Source organism: Pseudonaja textilis, chromosome 1, assembly GCF_049901715.1.
Source record: "Pseudonaja textilis isolate UNSWEBS1 chromosome 1, rPseTex1.2, whole genome shotgun sequence".
Classification (NCBI taxonomy): domain Eukaryota; kingdom Metazoa; phylum Chordata; class Lepidosauria; order Squamata; family Elapidae; genus Pseudonaja; species Pseudonaja textilis.
This window is the reverse complement of record NC_141990.1, coordinates 113,646,353-113,668,575: the sequence shown is the minus strand read 5'-3', so window position 1 is coordinate 113,668,575 and position 22,223 is coordinate 113,646,353. Positions and strand designations below refer to the sequence as shown.

General features: G+C 36.7%; 1 protein-coding gene across 3 annotated transcripts in view; it reads left to right on the top strand.

Annotated features, from left to right (window-relative positions):
* Nucleotides 1–8,289: 8,289 nt before the first annotated feature.
* Nucleotides 8,290–22,223, top strand: part of BCKDHB (branched chain keto acid dehydrogenase E1 subunit beta) — a 70,038-nt gene continuing 56,104 nt past the window's right edge. For all 3 annotated transcript variants that reach the window (XR_015739838.1, XM_087914931.1, XM_026695115.2), the window contains exons 1-6: nucleotides 8,290–8,456; nucleotides 10,350–10,427; nucleotides 10,964–11,032; nucleotides 12,055–12,188; nucleotides 15,094–15,249; nucleotides 16,645–16,753. Coding sequence is in view for 2 of the 3 variants with exons in the window: in XM_087914931.1 (XP_087771057.1) it covers nucleotides 8,324–8,456; nucleotides 10,350–10,427; nucleotides 10,964–11,032; nucleotides 12,055–12,188; nucleotides 15,094–15,249; nucleotides 16,645–16,753 (679 nt within the window). In the remaining variant the exon portion in view is untranslated. The remainder of the gene's footprint in view (nucleotides 8,457–10,349; nucleotides 10,428–10,963; nucleotides 11,033–12,054; nucleotides 12,189–15,093; nucleotides 15,250–16,644; nucleotides 16,754–22,223) is intronic.

Genomic DNA, 22,223 nt, shown 5'->3' with positions numbered 1-22,223 from the left:
ATCTTGACCAATTTATGTAAAAGGCAGTCTATAGCCATTGTGTTTTTAAAAATGAATATATCCTAATATAGATGGAATTCCATCGATATTCAGAGCAATAACATCAAAGTTTTTCTCTGTTGATGTAATAGGAATCATAGTTTTGCTATGTGGTTAGAACCTCTTGTAACCTTCTGTAGCTATTGATTCATTGGTGTAAATGCAAATAGGGCTCTACTGGCAGTGAATAAGTGATGATTTATTTAACCATGATACATTGATTAAATCTTGATATACCGAATTTGCAAAGCTAATCTAAGGCCTTAGTAAGGTATTGCTGCAATGAGCGAAGCAAGTAATTACACTGGGGGTAAGAAATGAAACATTAAAAAAAAACCCAAAGAAGTCCACTTTGCCTTTTGGAAAAGCCCCTTTGGGACTCTTGGCTGTAACTGGTATTAGCCCTCCTGACTACTTGATGTTACCTTGAAAAACACCTGTTTTTTTTTCTGGAGCTCATATATGATGGCATAGTTGATCATTTTGTTTGCCTTCTCAGTTGTTTGAATTACAATCCCATCATTAAATCAGTTGTATCTTGCTACTGTGAGGTTACTTAGTTTAGAACAGGACAAGTAGCTTTCATCATTGCAAGTAGGTTAATATTTTAATGGTTGTCATTTATGTAAACTGTCATATTAAAGCTTATGTATTTATTCTGCATCACTTTGAAGCTGAGAATGCTTACATATTTAAGAATTTACAATCCTTCAATTTAGAAATGTAATGTGAAGGTAGTTTGATAAATTCCACAAATGGATTTGATATTCTGAAAACAAAGTCAAACCAAAATGTTGGATAAAAGAGATACTTTTGAACCTTTTTTACTTAGTCATGTGTAGAAACAGGCGTTTTAGAAATCCAGACTAAGTTGATCCAATTTAGCAATTCATATTGATTTACAAAATGAATTGAAATAATCAAACTGAATCAATTTTCGAAACCAAATCAGCAATTTGTGTTAAAGCGGCTCTGCAACCATTACTAAATTTCAAAGTAGCCTGAAATGATATTGAAAGAGATCCAAAGGAATTTTGTCAGCCCTTTTATATGACCTGGACAGCTCTCATAAAAAGGCTGCCATATTAAACTGACTTCTTGAGGATGCCTTAGATAAAGTGGAATTTATTTTTTAGGTAATTCACCTAGATATACCATGTTTCTCCAACAATATGGCCTCCACCAATAGGAAGGCCCAGCATGATTTCTAGGCATGAGGTGAAATTAAGCCCCACCCCCCAAATTTAGGCCTATTTAAACAATGTGTTTCCCCGCCATTTCTCACATTGTTCATTAGAACTACACGAGGTGAAGAGAAATGGGTGGGAAGGGTGGGGGTGCCCTGCAGGTAGCCTAGGCTAGAATACCCCGATCTACCACTGATAGAACATCAGCCGATAGAAGCTCCCCAAAGGCAGTGTCACCAGCCGCTTCAATCGGCCGGTAGAAGCGGCCTCAGGGCGAGTGCCCACACACAATCCCTGCTCCACGAGGCCATTTCTATCGGCCGATGAAAGCTCCTCGAAGGCAGAAGTCACCAGCCACTTCGACTGGTAGAAGTGGCCTCGCAGCAAGGGGAGTGTGCGTGGGCACTCACCTCGAGGCCGATTCTACTGGCCGATCGAAGTGGCTGGTGACTGCCCTTGGGGAGCTTCCATTGCCCAAAAGACACTGCCTAATGGCGAGGTGACATGGGCAACCATGCCTTGCCCCAAAACGGCTGGGGACTCTGCCTTTGGGGAGCTTTCGTCAACCAATAGAAACGGCCTGGTGGAGATGTACATGCGCATGGGCCATTCTAGGTGGGGGAGGAAATTAAGTCACCCCCCAAAAGATGGCCTAGCCATTTTTTCAAGGGGGGGGTCAAAAAAAAAAAGGCCCAGCCTTATTTTGTGAGAAACAGTATATATACAGTATATCAAATATATCAAAAATCCACATTGTCTTGTGAGGCTAATTTCCTTTCAGGCCAAATTCTTATTCAAAGGGGTAAGGGATTTTAAGAGTCAAGCAATGTTGAAGAGAAAATATCACACTGAGTTTATAAACTGTAAAATTATAGATTGTTTTTGTAATTATCTATATGTATGAGTCAGGAAGCATTACGTGGTAGTCCAGATAAGCACAACTAGTATTAGATCTATCTTTATTGCAAAGTTATATTAACAGAATCTTGCAAGTCTGAAAGGACCCCTTCCTTCTTTCACTTTTACTACCCCAAAATCTAGGGAGGATACCTTCTGAGAGCTTTTTGCCACCTGTCCTCCTTAGGACAATTTTTTATTTTGAATCCTAACAAGTCAAAATTGTCTAAGCTGCAGCTCTTCCTTCTGTCTAGAGCCTTTTCTGACTAACAAACCATTTTTTTTTTCATGAGCTGCCGCTTGCTTCTTCAGATGCATAATGTTTCAACTGATCACTTAAGTATTAACACACTCCCTCTAATGTTTTCATTGACAATCTGTGTTTTCACAATGCATCCTACATTTGACTTGCTCCACCTAGGACTTAGCAAGGCACTGACAAATGACAGAGGCAGGATTAAAGGCCACTGAAAGTCACTGGAGATCAAAGGTTATAAAAGGTATAATGAAGAAATTTCAAGAATCCTTAAACGTGATCTGCATGCAATTCAAACATGGTGTTCTGTTCCCAAGCATCTTTTACTCTGGATATTACTTCAGACTCTCTAATCTACCTTAGCACAGCATTGCCCCATTTATACAACTGTCAATTACTGATCCACATAATTGCTGATTGCAGCTTAGATCCTTTGGCAATCAACCTTACCTGAGAATAGTTATCCTTTTAAGATTTCAGGTACTGTGTATAAAGAAATTTAGACTTGAGGAAGGAAAAGGGGAAGTGTTAAAGGAAGACCTGCATTTGAGCTTTATTAGTTTAAATATTTGCTATCAGGTCAGTGTTGAATTTTAGTGACCACAAAGATATTGTGCAGGATAAATTGTCCTCAGCTTTGGTTACCACTGCAAAGCTGCAGCAACAAAGATTATTTGGTGCCCCTGGGCACTGACTGAGTGAGAAGTCTTGTCACATGATGCAGGGCTCCTTGTGACTCAGGAGGTTTACCTGGCTCAGTTTAGTATCTGTTCACAAAAATGTGAAGTCAATTTAGCTGGTGTTGGCCTTCATACGTAACAAATTCTTCTCAAGAACCTACAATGTTGTAATGTATCGGTGCAGTATATGTGCAAATCCAAACAGTTTTAGCCTTTTATAATTCACAAATGGAAATTCTGTCAATGTGCAGATTTTCTAAGTGCTGTCCAAGAAACCAATAGCTAGTTTTTATCTTTATCAACTTTCCCCTCAACCTTTTGTAGAAATTGACCAAATACTAGCTTTTCTTGCCAGTATTTTGTTTGTATTTTTATTACATTATTTTGATATGAAATGTATAGGAAATAAAAGATGAATACGTTGCAATTTTAACTTACAAATCATTTTTCAGCTGTTTTTTACATAATCACCCAATACATACTTTTCTGCTTCAACATCTTGACTTCTACCTTTGTTAAACTTCTACCTTTATTTCTGTGGGGTAGGTATATTAATATCAATATGGGAATGTATTGAAAAGTGAATCAGGTGTGCTGACGATGTCTCACTGCAAGCTGATGTATGATCTCTTTTAGAGGTTTCATATAGAGGTAAATAGCATGGAGAAGAGAATGGTTGAGATATTTCTTTACTATGGAATAACACAGGATAACAAAAGTGGTCTGGGCTGTGATTTTACCACAAGAAATAATCTGTGCAATGGAAGAATAATGGATCTCCTGTATCTGGGGGCTTACCATCTTTGTTCTTGAACGGGGTTGTGCTGCCCAGATGAACCTGATGTGTAATCTGGACTCTTCATGGACTCACAACTCCTGCTGGAGAAGATGGCAATTATTGCTAAGAGGGCCTTGGTTCAATTTCATGTTGTGTGCCTGTTATACACCCTTCTCCGAAGCCCTTCTTTCAGCCACTCTTATCCTCGTCCTCTTCTGTATGGATAAGTGGAATACGCTCTTCATGGAGCAATCCTTGAAGAGTATCTGGGAACTGCAACTGGTATAGAATGCGGTGGCGTAAGCACTTTTGAGCGCTCCTGGGGTGTGCATATAACTTCTCTGCTGCATGAACTGCATTAAGTGCCAGTCACAGTGTTGATTATTTCCTTTAAAGCTGGGACAAGAGTGGAGTTCCAGAAGAGGGTAAAGATCTGGCACTGCCAATTGGCATGGGACTCTAGGAATGATATGCAACCCTGAGGGAAGTGGATGGGTCACTGGAGTGCATTTCTTCTGACTCTAACATTTTTACCCCCTTAATTTTTAACTTTTGTTTTTAATTGTTTTTATTTATAAACCAGTCACCCAGGTGAGATGAGCAGTGTAGAAATTTGACAATTAATCTAGGTTATTTAAACCAATAATGCAATCCCGATCCCATCTTCCAAAATTACAACATTACTTTGGTCTAGGTGATATACATCTCTTATCAGCCTCTGTAGCAATTAATAATTACTCTATTTACTTCTCCAACAATTACATGTTATGCAGATTAACCATGCCCTGCTTTAATTTAACACATCGTTCAATCCAATGGACAAGGGGGGATGAGAAAATACATTTTTATATAAATGCAATGATTTATGTAAGATGTCAGAACACAAGTACCGTATGTAAAGGTGGCATTTACCCGATGACAACATTGCACATATATTTCTGGCATCATTGCAGTTTGTTGTAGATGTTGCTGTATGTCACTAGTTTATGGCTTGATATTCTGTGTGAACCCAGTTGTAAACCTTGGGTAACCTAGTCATGGGAATAGGTTAACATATACTTATAAGTACAGCATAAGCATATAATTAAAGTATATAGCAAAGTAAATCGGATCACCATCCAAGATCTGCACCAACACATTGCCTGGATTATGTTACACAACAAACACACACGTGGCAATGTGAATCTACACATTGCAGTAACCCAAACAACATTGCAGCTCACCGAATTGACTGAGCCATGACTGGCCATCAGGGTTTTCTGTTTTCTCCAGAGTTTGACACCTTTTGCATGAAAAGCACATGCTCCGCTGTGGGAAGATTCGCTCTTTTCTTTGTATTCTAAAGAATATTTTCCATGCACAGTACAATTAAATCAACCCTTTTGCATGTGTGTGTGTGCTTTTAAGACCAAGACAATTTGTGAAGATCATTTATTTATTTATTTTTATTTGTCACTTGCTTACAAGATAATAGATATAAGTAAAAACATAGTTATAAATACATGGATACATATAAGAAAAATAAAAGAAACAATAGGACAGGGACGGTAGGCACGTTGGTGAGCTTATGCATGCCCCCTACAGACCTCTTATGAAAGGGGTGAGGTCAATAGTAGACAGTCTAAGGTTAAAGTTTTTGGGGTTTGAGGAAAAAAACCACAGAGTCAGGTAGAGTATTCCAGACATTGACCACTCTGTTGCTGAAGTCGTATTTCCTGCAATCAAGTTTGGTGCGATTAACCTTGAGTTTATATCTATTATTTGCTCTAGTGTTGTTCTGGTTGAAGCTGAAGTATTCATTGACAGGTAGGACATTGCAACATATGATTTTATATACTATACTTAGATCGAACCGAAGGTGGCGTAGTTCTAGGTTTTCTAGGTCTAGAATTTCGAGTCTGGTGGCATAAGGTATTCTGCAATGAGTAGAGGAGTGGAGAACTCTTCTTGTGAAATATTTCTGGACTTTCTCAACTGTGTTAATATCAGATACGTAATGTGGGTTCCAGATTGATAAGCTGTATTTGAGTATTGATCTAGCAAATGTTTTGTATGCTCTAGTTATTAGTGTAATATTACCAGAGAAAAAGCTACGTAAGATTAGGTTAACAACTCTTAACGTCTTTTTGGCTATGTAGTTACAGTGGGCTCTAGCACTTAAATCATTACAGATGAGTACTCCAAGATCCTTGACAGAGTTTGGGTCATCAACAAGGTCTTGACTATTCAGCCTGTATTTTATTTTCTGGTTTTTTTTTGCCAATATGTAACACAGAGCATTTATTTGTTGAGATTTGAAGTTGCCATTTGTTTGACCATTCTGATACATAGTCAAGGTCTTTTTGAAGGGTAGCAGTATTGTCTGTGGTGTTGAATAGCTTTACATCATCAGCAAAGAGAACGCAGTTGCTCTTGATATGATCACAGAGGTCATTTATGTAGAGTATGAAAAGAGTTGGTCCTAGAACACTACCTTGGGGAACACTACTGTTGACAGGTACAGAATTTGATAGGACACTCCCAATTTTGACCATTTGTTGTCTGTTTGACAGGAATGCTTCTATCCAGTTATGCAGGTGTCCAGAGATACCATAAGATTTTAGTTTTAGTAGTAGTTTATCGTGTATCACTGAATCAAAGGCTTTACAGAAGTCTATGTAGATTGCGTCTATTGATTTGCCCTTATCGAGTTGTGTAGTCCATATGTTTTTGCCGTGTAAGAGTTGCAGATTACATGATAGTTTTTTCCTAAAACCAAACTGTTTATTAGAGAGTAGGTTGTTTGTTTCTAAGTGGATGATGATGGATTGGTTAATAATTGATTCCATGACTTTACAGGCGACGCAGCATAAAGAGATTGGTCTGTAATTTTCAACTAGGCTGGGGTCTCCCTTTTTGAAGATGGGGATGACCGTGGCTTGTGACCATAGTTTTGGCAAGGAGCTGGTCCTGAAAGATTTTTCAAAGATTATGCTTAGAGGTTCTGGTATGGCAGTGGGTAGCTTTTTAAAGAAGTAGGCACATATTCCGTCCGGTCCAATAGATAGAGATGGTTTTAGATGGAGCAGTGCTTTTTCAACAATGTCTTCTGTAAAATTGATATGTATTAGATCATTGTAGTTTTCTGTGGTTCGGCTAGGAAATACTTGGCATGATCCATTGCTGTTTACAAATACTAAGCCAAAGAATGTGTTAAAGCGGTTGGCTTTAATGGTGTTGTCATTGCAGTCTTTACCATTAGGTCCTATGAGGGGTGGGATGGACCTTGTGTCTTTTGGTTTGTTGTTTACAAAATTGTAAAAAGCGTGGGTGGAATTGATGCGTAGGTTTTCTTCTTGTTTAATGTGATAATTGGTGCATTCAGTTTTTATTCAGTTTTGCATTCAAATCTTTGTATCGGCTTTTAAAGTTAGCAACGTGACCAGATTTGTTTTTCTGCCAAAGTGATTTTTTTTTGGATTGAAGCTTCCTTATTGTTTTGGGTAATTTGTTTTTCTCTGGTTTTGGGAGTTGTTATTGGTACATATAGTTTGATGACTCTTTTGACTTCAAGTAAAAATATGTTGTCGTGGTCTTCTACAGTATTGCATCCAGAGAATAGAAATTGCCAATCAAGGAATGAGAGATCGTTGTTTATAAGATCATAGTTGCCTTTTTTGAAGTTATAATTGGGGATTCCATCGTGATGATTTTTGTGTGGACGTATGTTGAGACAAAAGTCAATCATGTTGTGGTCACTGTTGGAAAAGGATTCTTTAATTTGTATTCCATAAATTGAATTCAAACTGTTGCAGAAGTTGAGATTGAGGCAGTTGTTAACTCTAGTGTTGTTGGTCACTAGTTGTTCTAGTCCCAGATTTGTTACTGCATTGTAGAAGGTTGCATGCGTGGGTTCAGTTGTACATTCGTTAAGGGTCCAGTTAATATGAGGTAGATTGAAGTCACCAAGAAAGATAAAAAGCGTGGGGGCAGGATGCTCAATTTGCCTTCCCTTTCGGATAGGGCGATTGGAAGGCCCACATCATTGCTACCAAGGTGCTGCGAACCCCATAACACTGGAGTATGACGCTTGCTTTTTCCATAGTCTCCAGGCAAAGGAAAACATGCCGCCTTTACGACCTTATGCTACCGCAACCACTACCTACCAAACTCGAACCCGAAGTGTAAATCTACAACAAATTCTTTCCCCTACAAGAAGCTCCGCCCAAACATTCACACTCCTCTCTCAACCGTGTTTTAGCCCATCGGCGTATCAACGCTCGCCCTCTGCGCACGCGTAAAATAAAGCGTCGCTCGTCCGAAAAGGAAGGCTCTGCGGCTTTAAAAAAAAACAAAAACGCACCGCCCCAGCTGGCAGGGCTCCGATTGGTTTGTTTACCATTGGCGCCGCTACCAATGAGAGGAGCAGGCGTGGGTCCCCGCCTCCTCCGCAACGTGCTCGCGCTAGTCCCTGGGACAGGGCCCGCCCCCCAACCCTGTGGTCGAAATGGCGCTCGCCGGTCTCGGGTTCCGGAGAGCGGCGGTCTCCGCTCTTCGGCTCTGTCTGGCTACGGGGTCTCCACCCCGCAGGCGCGCGGCCCATTTCGCTTTCCAGCCGGACCCGGAGCCCACCCAATATGGTGAGCATTTTAATCGTCTTTGGCCACGGGTCCGTGCTACCGTCGTTGGGAGCGGACGCCGCTCCTCTGCCTTCCGACCCCTTTGCACTCCCTTGCCGGAGTCGGAGGGAGTCCGTTTCCTCCAACTCCCTTTGCTCTGACTCCCCCCCTCCCCCCAATCCATCTGGCTGAGATGGTGGGATGGGAAAACTGGCATACCTGCAAACTGGAGACTGGCTTTTTCGAAAGCCTTTGGGGCGCAATAGGCTAAGCCGGGGTCTTTTATGAAAACGGCGACCCCGCTGTGTTGTTTTGTGCCTGTAAAAAAGTCCTGCAGGCGAGTCAGAAAGCACTTCCTCCTCCTCCACCTCCACCTGCAGCCTAAAACGAAGTGTCCATCACCTGTGCAGATGCAGCCACTGATTTGGTATAGTACACACAAGCTATGATTGTGTGGGAAATTGTGTGGGATGACAACACACCAAAGCCAATGGCAACTTACCAAGTGCCTGGTTATGATGGAAGTTGTCCCTTTCCCTTATTTAAAGTTATGATGCAGGTTGTTCCTTTCCCTTATTTAAAGTTAGAGGGAGAGAGAGAGAGATGAAGGACTTCCATGAAGAATTTTATAGAAGAAGAAACTGTTGAGTGCAGCCAGTAGTAGTGCTCAACCACCACTAGTTTAGTTGTTAAGGGAGACATTTCTTAAGTGAGTTTTGCCCCACTTGACGACTTTTCTTGCTACAGTTGTTAAATGAATCACTAAAGCTGTTAAATTAATAACCTGGTTGTTAAGTGAATCTAGCTTCCACATTGACTTTTCCTTGTCAGAAGGTCACAAAAGGGGATCACGTGACTCCGGGACATTGCAGCCATCATAAATGTGACTCGGTTATCAAGCATCCGAATGTAAATCATGGGGATGCTGCAACCGTTGTAAGTGTGAAAAACGATCGTAAATCACTTTTTTAAGTGATGTTATAACTTCAAACTGCCACTAAATGAACTATTGTAAGTTGAGGACTACCTGTAGATACACTTTCTCATTCCTAGCCCGAGGCCTGGCCCCTTCTGCAGAGTATCGCAGTGTTTGCCTTTGTAAATACAGACAGCTACACTCTTATGCCATTCTGTCTTGTCTGTTCATTTGCTGTCCTCATCATGGCATGTCGATGTTTCATTTTGACAAAAGATCTGCCCTTCATTGTCCTTTTGAATATAGAAAGAGCAGGGGTGATATTGAAGAGCCCCCTTTAAGTAGGAGTGAAAGTAAATTCCTTGTGCCAGACCAATTAGTATGATATATACTAATTGAGGTCACTTTTAAAATGTCATAATTCCTGGTCTAGGACTTTAATCTATTACTGATCCTTCCAGCTAAGACTGTGTATTGCAGAGGGCTGTTTGGTTCTGATGAAATTCCCCTTCATCTCCTTTTCAAGTGTAAACCACAACTTTAACCAGTCTTGTTGTGCTAACCAAGCCATAGACTTGAGAATTCTATGATCTCAGAAAAATTAAAGAATTAAATCATAATTATAATAGAATTTTGTAAACGTGGGCCACAGGTGAATCAGTAAGATCTTTTAACAAATGGAAAGGATGCTTTTTTAAAAAACTTTTAATCTGGGACAATTTTTATTTACTGGCTAACCAACCAAAAGGAGGATTTTTGTGGATTTCCCCTCCTATTCCCACAAATTGTTACTCATTGTTCAACAAACATAATCATTGAGTACATACATTAGTGATACCTATATTGAAAAAAAGATGAAAGTATTGGATTCTTACAAGTCTTAAAGCTTTCCAAATAGATCTTGGTGTTTTATATAAAGCTATTTAGAAATTTATATGGTGCTATTTTAGCAATCAGTTCAGTGGTTGGCCTTGTTTAACCAAATAATCTTTTCACAGGCCAGACACAAAAAATGAACCTTTTCCAGTCTATAACAAGTGCCTTGGATAATGCCTTATCTAGAGATCCAACTGCAGGTAAGTTTTTATGCTTTGCCATTTAAGAGAAACTTACTTAGGGCCTCTTCAATTGAGAATACTCACTACTACACAAGGCAAACCTAATTATGTTACTCTGAAGATGCTTAATCAGCATATTTTCTCCCTCATGTCATTTTTGGGTGGGAAAACGATTCTATGCAGGCTTTGAATTTGCTCCTAAATAAAGTTTCTGTTGGAAGTTTGAAGCTTATGTCAGTGTTGTATGCTGCTAAATTAATATATGGAAAAAAATGAAGATAGCCTTTGTTGCTAAAAATTAGGAAACAAAGTAAGTTGAAAAGGTACAGCTTTAATGGAAAGACATTTCTTTCATGGTTTGTGTAAATTGGCTAGTCCCTTTCGTCTCCAGTATTGTTTATGCAAGGTCTTGGTTCTTATCACTCATCAAATTAATGTTATATAAAGAAAAGCACACACAGTAGATAGAAAAAAGTTAGATGAAGGTGACTTTCAATTTTAATAATCCAGTTTCCTTTCTGAACAACTATTTCCTTGATTTCTAATATACACAGTAATATTTGGTGAAGATGTATCCTTTGGTGGTGTTTTCAGATGTACTGTTGGCTTGAGAGATAAATTTGGTAAGTTCACAATTTGATAATTCATCATATCTCATGTTACATTATTATTTTCATAAAACTGCTTTTCATTTTGATAAAGGTCTCACTATTGTACAATAAATAAACATAATTAGCAATAATAAAAAATGGACATCATTGTAATTTTATATAACTTTAGAGCAATTACTGGAATGGCCATCATGAATTAGGGAAAATGTCCTTGCAAATGGGTACTATTTTGCCATCCAGAGCCACTTTGAATGGTATCTAAATCTAATTGAACAAATAATTGATAAATGTTCTAATTATTGATGAAAACAATTACAAGCCTAGATTGGGAGTGCACCTGATCTAGGTGGGGAGATCATTACATATAATGGGTGTTGGCACTGAAGTATGTGAAGTGTTCTCAGAAGAATATAACAAAATAGTATGGTGTCAAGTTTAAGATCTTGTTAATGATACATTGCTCATACGTGCATGGTATGGAGTTCTATGAGGAATCTAGCTGCACTAGCATAGTTTTACATGAAATAAATTAGAGCAATCTACTCTTGATATTATTATTGCGTAGATTATTGAGGAAAATTTAGAAAGTTAGAAGAAAAGCTATGAATAGTTAGCCATGGGAAGATATTGAAGGGAAATATAACCCCACTGTTAAAATGTCTGAAGTACATGGAATCCAGTGTGTATAACATGGATTAAAGGTTTTAAGTAACAGGAAGACAGATTTCAGCTAGAAAAAGCTTTGAGACTGCAAGAGCAGGTCAGTGGTGGTGCCAAGTACCCAGAGAAGTAATGGACTTCCAATCGGTCTCAAGTGTTTTAATTCTGATTCCTCTATAGAAAAGAGGATTGGAGATACTGGCCAAAATAGCCCTTTCCAACACTATTTTTAGTTCTACTTTTAGTTAAAGGATAATTTAAAAAAAACACAAACAGTGTAAGCTCTTTTCATTCCATTCGGATATCATGTATTAAAATATTTTTCCTAGTTTGTATACATTCATTTAAAAGTTATTAATAAAAATTTCTTATAGGTAAAGACAGAGTGTTCAATACTCCTTTATGTGAACAAGGAATTGTGGGATTTGGCATTGGAATTGCAGTCACTGGTGCTACAGCTATCGCCGAAATCCAGTTTGCTGACTATATTTACCCCGCCTTTGATCAGGTTAGAGCGTATTTTAAGACATCGAAAATTAGAAGGAAATTTACGGATGTTTCATTAATCTTTTTAAAACAATGATAATGTGACTGGAGAGAGAGATTAGGGGTGACAGTTGAAAGGATCTTCATGAATATGATTTAGAATTCTTGAAGAATCTTTGCCATTTTGTATGTTACAAAAGGAACAAAAATAGTTGTGAGAAGATGTTGAGAAGAGCTTGCTGTTTCAATTAACGTGTAAAAAGAGAATTGGCACTTCTGCTATGGACAGTTGAAAATCCTGCATTTGTTCTTCTTGAGGAAAATAAAATTCTTTTATGAAGTAATGCTTTTAGAACAAGTAATGTCAGAAGCACCAGTCTATATTTTTCTTCTTGTAATGGGAAGGGGTCCCATAGTAAGAAATAGACTCATAGTTGGGCACTGGTACATCTCTGATTGGAATTGTCTGTTGCTTGATAAAATGAGCTGCATTATCACATTTGAGAACCCCAGGTAACTTCCAAGACTTAAAAATCAATTTTATATTTGTGGTTGGCTCAAATAAAGAGAAAGTGTCTCTAAATACTTCAGTAACTAGAACAATAGCTTGATGTGGGAAACAATATTTATTTGATTAAATGAAGTTATACCAGTAGAAGGTATATGTGAATTCCTGAACTCAATGAAAAACATGTACATTACCTAACACCCCCAAATGTTTAGGCTGATTCATTGAACATGTGGACTGCATGAGGTGGCTGCAAATGGGAGAGGGGGTTGCCAAACTAGAAAACTTTCTGGGGAAGCCAGCAGGGAAGATTGCAAATGGCAATCACCTGATCACTGAGCATTTGTCAGCTGGTTGTCAGTGCTAACAATTTGCCACGTGCCCAGATTACAATCATTTGACTGCAGGGATGATGTTGGTATGGTATTCTGTGATAGCTGGAATTGCTTTAAAAGCTGCAAAGCACCCTTTCTGAGGCTGTTGTAAGTTTGAATCATCATTAAGCAACTGGTCAAATGTCAAGGACTATCTATAGATATTCTTCATGAGGATCTGTTCCTGACCTGATCTTTCATATCTTCTAACAATGCACTTCATTGCCACTATAACCGAGGAAATCCACCTGGCTGCTAGTCATCCTCTTCTTTCCTTCTACATTGCCCAGCCTTACAGACTTCTTCAGAGAGTTAGGCCTTTGTGTAATATATCTAAAATACAGGTGGTCCTCAACTTCCAACCACAATTGACCCCAAAATGTATGTTGTTAAGTGAGAAATTTGTTAAGTGAGTTTTGCCCCCTTTTATGACTTTTCTCACCACGGTTGTTAAGTGAATCACTGCAGTTCTTAAAATAGTAACCTGGTTGTTAAGTGAATTGAGTTTTCCCATTGACTTTGTCAGAAGGTTGCAAAAGGGGACCGCATGACTGTGGGACATTGCAACCATCATAAATGTGAGTCAGTTGTCAAGCATCTGAATGTAAATCACGTGACCATGGTCATAAGAGTTAAAAATGGTCATAAAGTCACTTTTTTCAGTGCCATTGTAACTTCCAACGGCCGCTAATTGAACTGTTGCAAGTGGAGGACTACCTGTATGTGAGCTTGGTTATTTGTCCCTTCCCTTGAGTGGATTGATATGGTCTAGGATTTGTTTGTTTTCATCTTTTTTATTTGTTTTCATCTTATGTTTTTCATAATAACATGTTTCATGCTAGTTCATGGTCTGTTGTTCTTACGGTTTTTATTTATTTATTCAGTTTCTATGGTCGTCCAGTTCAGCCAAGTGACTCTGGATGATACAATACAATAAATACAATATTTTCAAGATTTTTCAATATTTTCAGCATTCCCCTTAAAAAACTTCAACATTCTTCCTATCCTGCTTTTTTCAAAGTCCAACTTTCCATTCCATAGTGTGCCATAAAAAATACTATGGCTTGCACAATTCTGGTCTTTGCAGATGTAAGCACATCATGGTATCTGTGTATCTGCGGTATAGAATAATTGCCAGCAGTGTTTTTCTTGACGGCTTGTTCCTTTTCTGGGATGGTTGAGCCTAAAAGACAAAAGCTATCTTCCACTTCAGTATCTTCTTTGTCAATCCTGATTTTGTTCTACCACTTGTTGTTAGTTTGGTCTTCTTTATATTTAATTTTAGTACTATTTTTTTCACTATCATATTTCTTACAAATCCTTTGTATTTTTTTGGCTATCAGAAGAGTGAGCAAGGAGATGCTCTGGGATTTCCATTTTTTCTAACTACATTCCACAGCTTGATGTTATCAACATAATTAAAGGACTTTCTGTGATCGATGAAGCAGTGACTTCTTTTTTAATATTCTTTGGCTTTCTCAATTATCCAGATTGCACCAGAAACCATGGCTTGTGTTCCTTTTCTACATCTAGTTTGTACATCTGACATTTTTTTCCATGTGGGGCTCTAATTTGCATATTATTATCATTATTTTGATTCCCTTCCTTTATTTTGTACAACTCCAAGCTGTGCACATAATGCTTTGGCTTCATTTTAGTTTCTTTACACTTCTGTTGATAGTAACCCTAATTTCAAATTCGAGGTATAATTGCCTCTTGTTGCTGCATAATCTATAATAGCAGTAGCACTTAAACTTATATGCCATTTCACAGTGCTTTACAGCCTTCTCTAAGCAGTTTTCAGTGTCAGCATAATTCCCCCAACATCTGGGTCCTCATTTTATTGATCTCAGAAAGATGGAAGACTGAGTGAACCTGGAGCCGGTGAGACTCGAACTGCCGAAGTCAGCAGAAGTAGCCTGAAGTACTGCATTCTAGCCACTGCGTCACCAGAGCTCTAGTAGAATATGAATGTGCTTTTAACTGCATAAATATGTCTTGATAACCATGTGTAATTTTAAATATATCTTTGTATATTCCTTCAGATTGTTAATGAGGCAGCAAAGTATCGATATCGTTCTGGAGATCTCTTTAACTGTGGAAGCCTTACAATAAGAGCACCTTGGGGATGTGTTGGTCATGGTGCATTGTATCACTCTCAGTCCCCAGAATCCTTTTTTGCTCACTGTCCAGGACTGAAGGTATCGAGTAATCATTTATTAGATAATCTTTAGAGTGTTCTAATCTTCTTAAATATAAAAGGTTACATATAAAATGTTTTTATATTAAAAAAGATGCAAGGAAATTATAGGATACAAATATTACACAGGAAAATTTGCAGAACAATACATCACAAAGTAAAATTAAATGTATGTATTTATAAAATAATCCCCTTGGAAGAAAAAACAATCTCTGTTTTATGCTTAGGTATCAACTTGGATTACAACAAATATAATTTTGTGTCAGCTTAATACCTTCAAAGCTATTTTTAATGTCATGTTAAATAATAGCTATGTAGTAAATAACCCTGGTTAAAGAGATGAAAAACCTTATTTTAAGGAAACTCAAGTATTGGATGTGGCGGCAATCTATGTGCAGAATAATTCATAAATGATTTCCCTGTTAAATTAAAATTATGATCAGACTTGGGTATTTTTTATTCATATATGAAGTTATTTTTCATATTGGTGTTCCCATAGTTTCAGCTGCCCTCTAATGAAAGAATAGATGTGATTTCCAGTAAGAAAACTGATACCAGTTTTCTGATACCAGTTTTCATATATAAAATCATCTCAGTGTAATTTGTAAGTATATAATGTTTGCTAATAATGAAAAAATGACCAATGGAAAAGGAAAAGCAACCTTTATGACTTGTTGCATCCTATACTAGTTTATTTTGCAGTGCAATTGAGTTTTTTGACACCAGATATGATTTATGATTCCATCTTGATTTTATACATTTCCATATTTTATTTCAATATTCATTATCTAGTTTAGTAATCATCATTGGAACAATAGAACATTTTGTACCTGTTTTCTCCAAGTATATTATTCAAAAGTTGATTTTCATTTTCATTGATATTCCCATTTTTGCATATCAGTTAGCCTGCTTAAATTCTGCATCCATTTAATCATACAGGCATTGACATGTTTGATCTCTGAATCATATTTTAATAGGAGCTGATTGATATACGTACTAGATAGATAGATAGATAGATAGATAGATAGATAGATAGATAGATAGACAGACAGACAGACAGACAGACAGATATGCATACTACTTCTTCCATAGATGCAGTCCATCTATATTTGAGTCTATGATCCAGATTGAATACCATAATTACCCTGATAATGTAACTTGGTGCCACCAATCTCCCTTTTTCTTATTCAGTTTAAAAACTCTTTAATGCCTGGTCATTTATTTAACCAGATAAAATTATTTGCCTTTTCCATTCATTTGGCATCTTTTCACTGAGTCTTATTGGGATAATTTGAAATAGGAAATTATCCCGCGGAACAATGTTTATTTTTTTGCTCTTGATATTTTTCCTAGTCAAGATAATCTCTAACTTCTTTGTGTATTCATTTTCTTGAAGATTGTTGTTCCAAGAGGACCTATTGAAGCAAAGGGACTGTTATTGTCATGTATAGAAGATAAAAACCCTTGCATATTCTTTGAACCTAAAATAATGTACAGAGCAGCAGGTAAATTATTCTCATTATATTCAAGACAAAAAAAATAACCTACATCTTATTTACTCACATGATGGTAGAAACATAGGATGTATGAGTTGAACAGGCCTTATACAGGATATCATCTAGTTCAATCGTTTGCTCAGTGCAGAATTACTAACCATCTCTAATAATTGAGCATCTCGCTGATTGAAGATTTCTTCTCACTGTATTTAGTATTGGTCAAACAGTGCAGTGCATTTTCTAGTATTATAAAGTCATTGTTGTATTGTGAGCTACAAACAAGTGTGAAATTCTGATATGATCTGTCCCCTTCAGTGTCCAGTGCAACATATCCCACCAGCTCCCCAACATTCTAAGCAACTTCCCTTTTTCCTGTGTCTCCCCTCAACTTCTGATGACTTTGCTGTTTTCTCCTTGTCTTCTTCCCATACCTTTTCTGTCAAAATTAAAATTGTTTTGTTCAATGCATGAACAAAACCATTCCACTCCACTTTTGGTTGGTTATTGACTACCCAAAAATAGCTATTCTGTGCATGGAAAGGTTCATGTTTGGAATGTTCAACAAATCCCTAACTTCTGTCAAATGAAAGGAGAAAATAAAACTGAATCCTCCCAAAATTATAATAGGTCATGTAGTCATGGCTGATAATTTGCAGTTAGTTTCATTGAGTTAAGTTGAATTTGCATTCAGCTTAATCCAATTGACATTTGGTTGAATCTGCATTCATCCAAAATTCTTTCCCTAGCTTGTGAGGTATAAAATGTATTGCAAGAAGCATATATTTGTGACCTCTTTAAATAGCTGTGCGATTTTATTGTTGAACAGTACTGATTTATGCAAGACAGGGGACTTACATTATAAGGACATTCTTATGATTTTAGTAGTTATAACACAAATTTGGGGTATTAAGAAACTGTTCTGCTCAAACTTGACAATTCTTTTTCAGAAATTAAATAACAGAGGGTTTTCAAATGAATTGTTCAATGATTCAAAAGCAAATAGTGGTATTCAGAGGAAAAAATGAGTCATCTTGACATTATCAGGTTTAAATTTCTTGTGGAGAATTTGTTCTTATGACCTTTTCAGCTTCATTTAATTCCACCTTATATGACATAAATAGTATAGAAATAAGTGATTTGCATCAGTGGTTGTTATAGTGATATGGCAAGTAAGATTAAAAACAACCAGTTTTTCAATCAGTGTTCAAAATGTCCTGTCACAAGATCTACACATGTTTTCCTACTACAATTAAGGCTTAATAGAATTAAAACTCATATACTGCAACACGTTTGAATTGGCAGCTGTCCTTATCTAAGTATCTGTGAATGAATATCTTAACTTATCAGGATAAAGATGTATGTGTCTGATAATAACATTTATTAACATATAAATGAAATATAACATATATTTATAATTAAGTTTTCACAAAATATTTAAAGACCTGAATGAAAATGACAATTATAAATGAAACCTTTATAATGTTTCCAAATGATGAGAATGTTATTCTAAATGGAAGATACACAAAATATACAAAGCAAACAAATTTAAGAAAAATAGCAAGCGTAAAATAATTGAAAAGACTTAAGATAATTATGTGAAGGTTAGAAAAAATTGACTTTTCCTAAATGTTCTAAAACCAGCTAGCAAGCTAGTACATTTACTAAAAACTTTCCATAGTGAGAACTAGAATCTCGCAATGGTTGTCTTTTTATAATATATTGCCAATTTAATATTTTTTAAACAGGACATTTTCTTCAATATATGAATAGACTCTTTTTCAAAGATTATTAGATCGTCTCCTATAGCTTTACTGTATCAAGAGACTGAGTGACAATTACATTCTTAATGCTTCTCTCAGCAAAGAAATAAGTTGTCTACGGATTTACTGTGATAGCATAAGTGTTAGAATATTGGGACATACATCAGTATGCTTCATAGTGGCCTTATACTATATGAACTCAGTATGATTAAGGTAGGGATGAATTGTGGATGAATTGTACAATTATAGGGAATGGTGTGCCAACTCTTATGCACTTCCATAAAATGCAATTATGCAAGAAGGCATAATCTCATCAGGGAATTCTATCAAGGGATTTGGGAAATTCACTTCTTGAAGTCTGACTGGATATGTCCCTCCAAGCCCAAGATTGACTTGAAAGAAGGATGCAGATTGTGACTACAGGGACTTCAATTTGTAAACTTCTTATGACATACAAAGAATAAGCACAATCTTTGTAGACTGTACTAGATAAAATATAAAATCTTGACGTCATTTTCCTTAATTTCTGAATTTTTGTACTCTCACCCTAAGCTAAACTAGTTTTTGTTCCTGAATAGTAAATGGAGTATGGTGGTTCAGTGAAAATTTGTTCCAAAGTTTGCATCCTTGAAAGACACCTCCAAAGATTAGGAGATTGCCATAAAATGTTTTGACTGAGAAAGTTTAGTAGGTGAGCCCCAAGAAACAACTGGTTGGAGGAATACCTCTTCTATAGCAGAATGAAGTTGAGAGGAGGGGAAATAAAAACATTCAGTTGACAGTTGGCATTGGCTTTTAAAAAAATATCAATTGGAAGCAGTAGCCTTGAGAAGAGGGAAAGTTAGTGGGTGCCTTGTCTTTCTGAAAATGTATCCATCTCTCGCATGCACATAAACATTCAGCAGATAAATAATCAGAAATAGCAAAAGCACTTAGACTTTTATACTGTTTTGCAGTGCTTTATAGCCCTCTCTAAGTGGTTTACAGAGTCAGCATATTACCCCCAAGAATCTGGGTCCTCATTTTACTGACCTTGGAAGGATGGAAGGATGAGTCAACCTTGAGTGTGGTGAGATTTGAACTGCCAAATTGCAGTCAGCTGGCAGTCAGCAGAAATAGCCTGCAGTACTGCACTCTAAGCACTGCGCCACCATGGCTCATAGGGCATTATGTTAGACAGTTCTTTCATTGCTGCTGGCTTTCTGCCATTTCTGTTAGATCTGTACCCCCATTCATAAATTGTAATATTAGTATACATCATGCATATACTTAATTTCTTTTTTTGTGTGTAAATTTTATTTGAGTTTTCACAAAAAGAAAAAAAATACAAATAAAACATCTTTTTTGAAAGTAGTGTAATCCCAGGTTACATTTCTTCGTACAGACATAAATTCAGGTTCATGCTCATTTTTATATTCTATTACATATCTTATTACTATTTTACATTTTCTGCATAGCTTCTCCCCTCTTTTAATTTTCTCAATTTTATTTTAATTATCTCATCTCAATTGAAATCATTGTATTTATATTTTTTGTCTGTCCTGTTTCAATTATTTATTATCTTTTCTCATTAAACAAAATTTCTCCTGTAGTTACTGATTGGAGTATGACACCTTTATATCTTTTCCCTAAAGTTATAACGTTCAATATAATACATAATTTCCATTCGGATTCTGCTTGGTACATTCTTAAAATACACACTGTATTCTTAAAAAAAGAAAAAATTATAAATGTATACAATTAAAACAACATTCCATTCCAATTCAATTCTATCATTAATATTAATATTCATTAAAGTCTTTAACATTACTTTTCAATTAAATATCATACTTCTAGGGGAACAATTATAAGCTTTCCATAATTAATTCCCCCCCTCTTCACTTATATTTTATAAAACATTGACTAATTAAAATGTTCCCGTTCCTTCCTAATTTAATTTTCTCATTTATTTTATTTCACTTATTTTATTCACAAACATTTCACTAAATTACACTAACTATTTTATCCCTCATTTTAATCATACATTGTTTCCAATTTTCTAAAGTTATTTCTATTACTAATATAACAATACAATCTTATGTACCTTTAAAGAATCCCTTTTTCAGTTAGATTTTCACTCATTATCTCTAAATAGGTCCTGTTTCTCTATATCTTGCTCCAGTCCTTTGTAACTTCGTTTCCTTTCCTTCTTCCCTCTCTTCTTCTCTCTCCCCTTTTTACCCCCTTGTCTCTCTACCTCTATTTCTCTCTTCTGTATTCCCCTTTTCTGTAGCTTTCCAGTATTATACTTATTTTTTGAATTATTTTTCTTTTCTTTGGTTGTTTTTTTAAGTCTTAAATTCTCCATTCTCTTTCCTCCCCTTTCCTTTTTCTTCCCCACATAGAGTTACTTGTTCATTAAAGATGGCTTCTTCTTTGTCCCAGTCTTCTTGTTTTGCAGTTGTTTCTTGTTGTTTCTCATACTTCCAAATCTCAGTTTCTAAGAATTGAAAAACGAAGCCAAAAGAACCCTTCCCTTCTTATGCATCTTCTTTGTACTTTTTAAGTTCCATTTTCAATTCATCCGGAAGTAGTGCCATTGTATAAATTTTTAAACAACCACCCGATTGATTTTAGTCATTCAAATATAATAACCAAGAATCCAAAGATCACCAAATAATCCAAAAACACAAGAGGTTTCTTTTTGCTCTTTTTTTCACTTTCTCTTTCTGGGGTTACTATTTAGTTACAAAGTTTCAGTTAAAATGTATCTTTTAGAAGTCTTGTTGAAGTTTTACTGTAGATTCTTTTTAATTCCAGGCAATCTCCTCCCAGATCCTGCCCTTATTCTTTTTCTCTCCCTTCCTGCTTATGAAAAAGAAAAAAAATTAATGTCCAGAAATCTTTATTATCCCTTTGGCATCTTGTTTTATTTTCAGCTTAATTGCCTATTAATGTCAAAGCGGATTTTTCCGATTTCTTATTTAAGTCTCTTAGTTGTCAGTATAGGGAAGGAGAAAGAAGAAAAAAAAGCCAAACCTTTCCCTTTTCACTTTCCTTCGCTGCTTCCGACTCTTCTTTGGGAGCAATGTTATTTTTTGTAAGTTTAAATTCCAGGGTACCTTAGTTGTTGCTTTTACAATTTAACCCGGTCAGCCAAAACTTTTACTTCTTATCTTCCTCCTGCACATTCTTTTCTGGTCGAGTTCTTCTTTGTGGTGGCCATTTCTGACCACCGCTGCAATCGCCTTCGGGAAAGAGAGTAATGGCCAGCTGAGGAGGAGAGATGCGGCTCTCCTCGACCCTGCTGGCAGTCTCCCCCCTCTTCACCACCTCTACGGGGTGGCTTAGCCCCGAAACCAGCCAGCTTGGAGCGCTCCAGTGTTGAGCGCAGACAGAAACCATGCACGATCGCGGATTTCTGTCTGTCGCCGAAGAAACTTCAAACCGGAAGTCCGATGCATATACTTAATTTCTTGTTATTGTGACACCCTGTTATTCAGGCTGAACTATAATACAGTTATAGAGATGGCCAATTATGCTTGCAAAAATGGGATCTTGTTGGATTATTTCTATATTTTTGTTTGGTTATTACTGCACTATATCTGAATAATTGTGAACACAAACAGTTTTTTTTTTTTTTTTGGTTTATAAAGGCATTTATCTGCCTGCTAAATTTGTAGTGGGTTTAGTTGTTGCTTCCTTTCCCCAAAAAACTTGGATTTCATCCAACTTTTAAG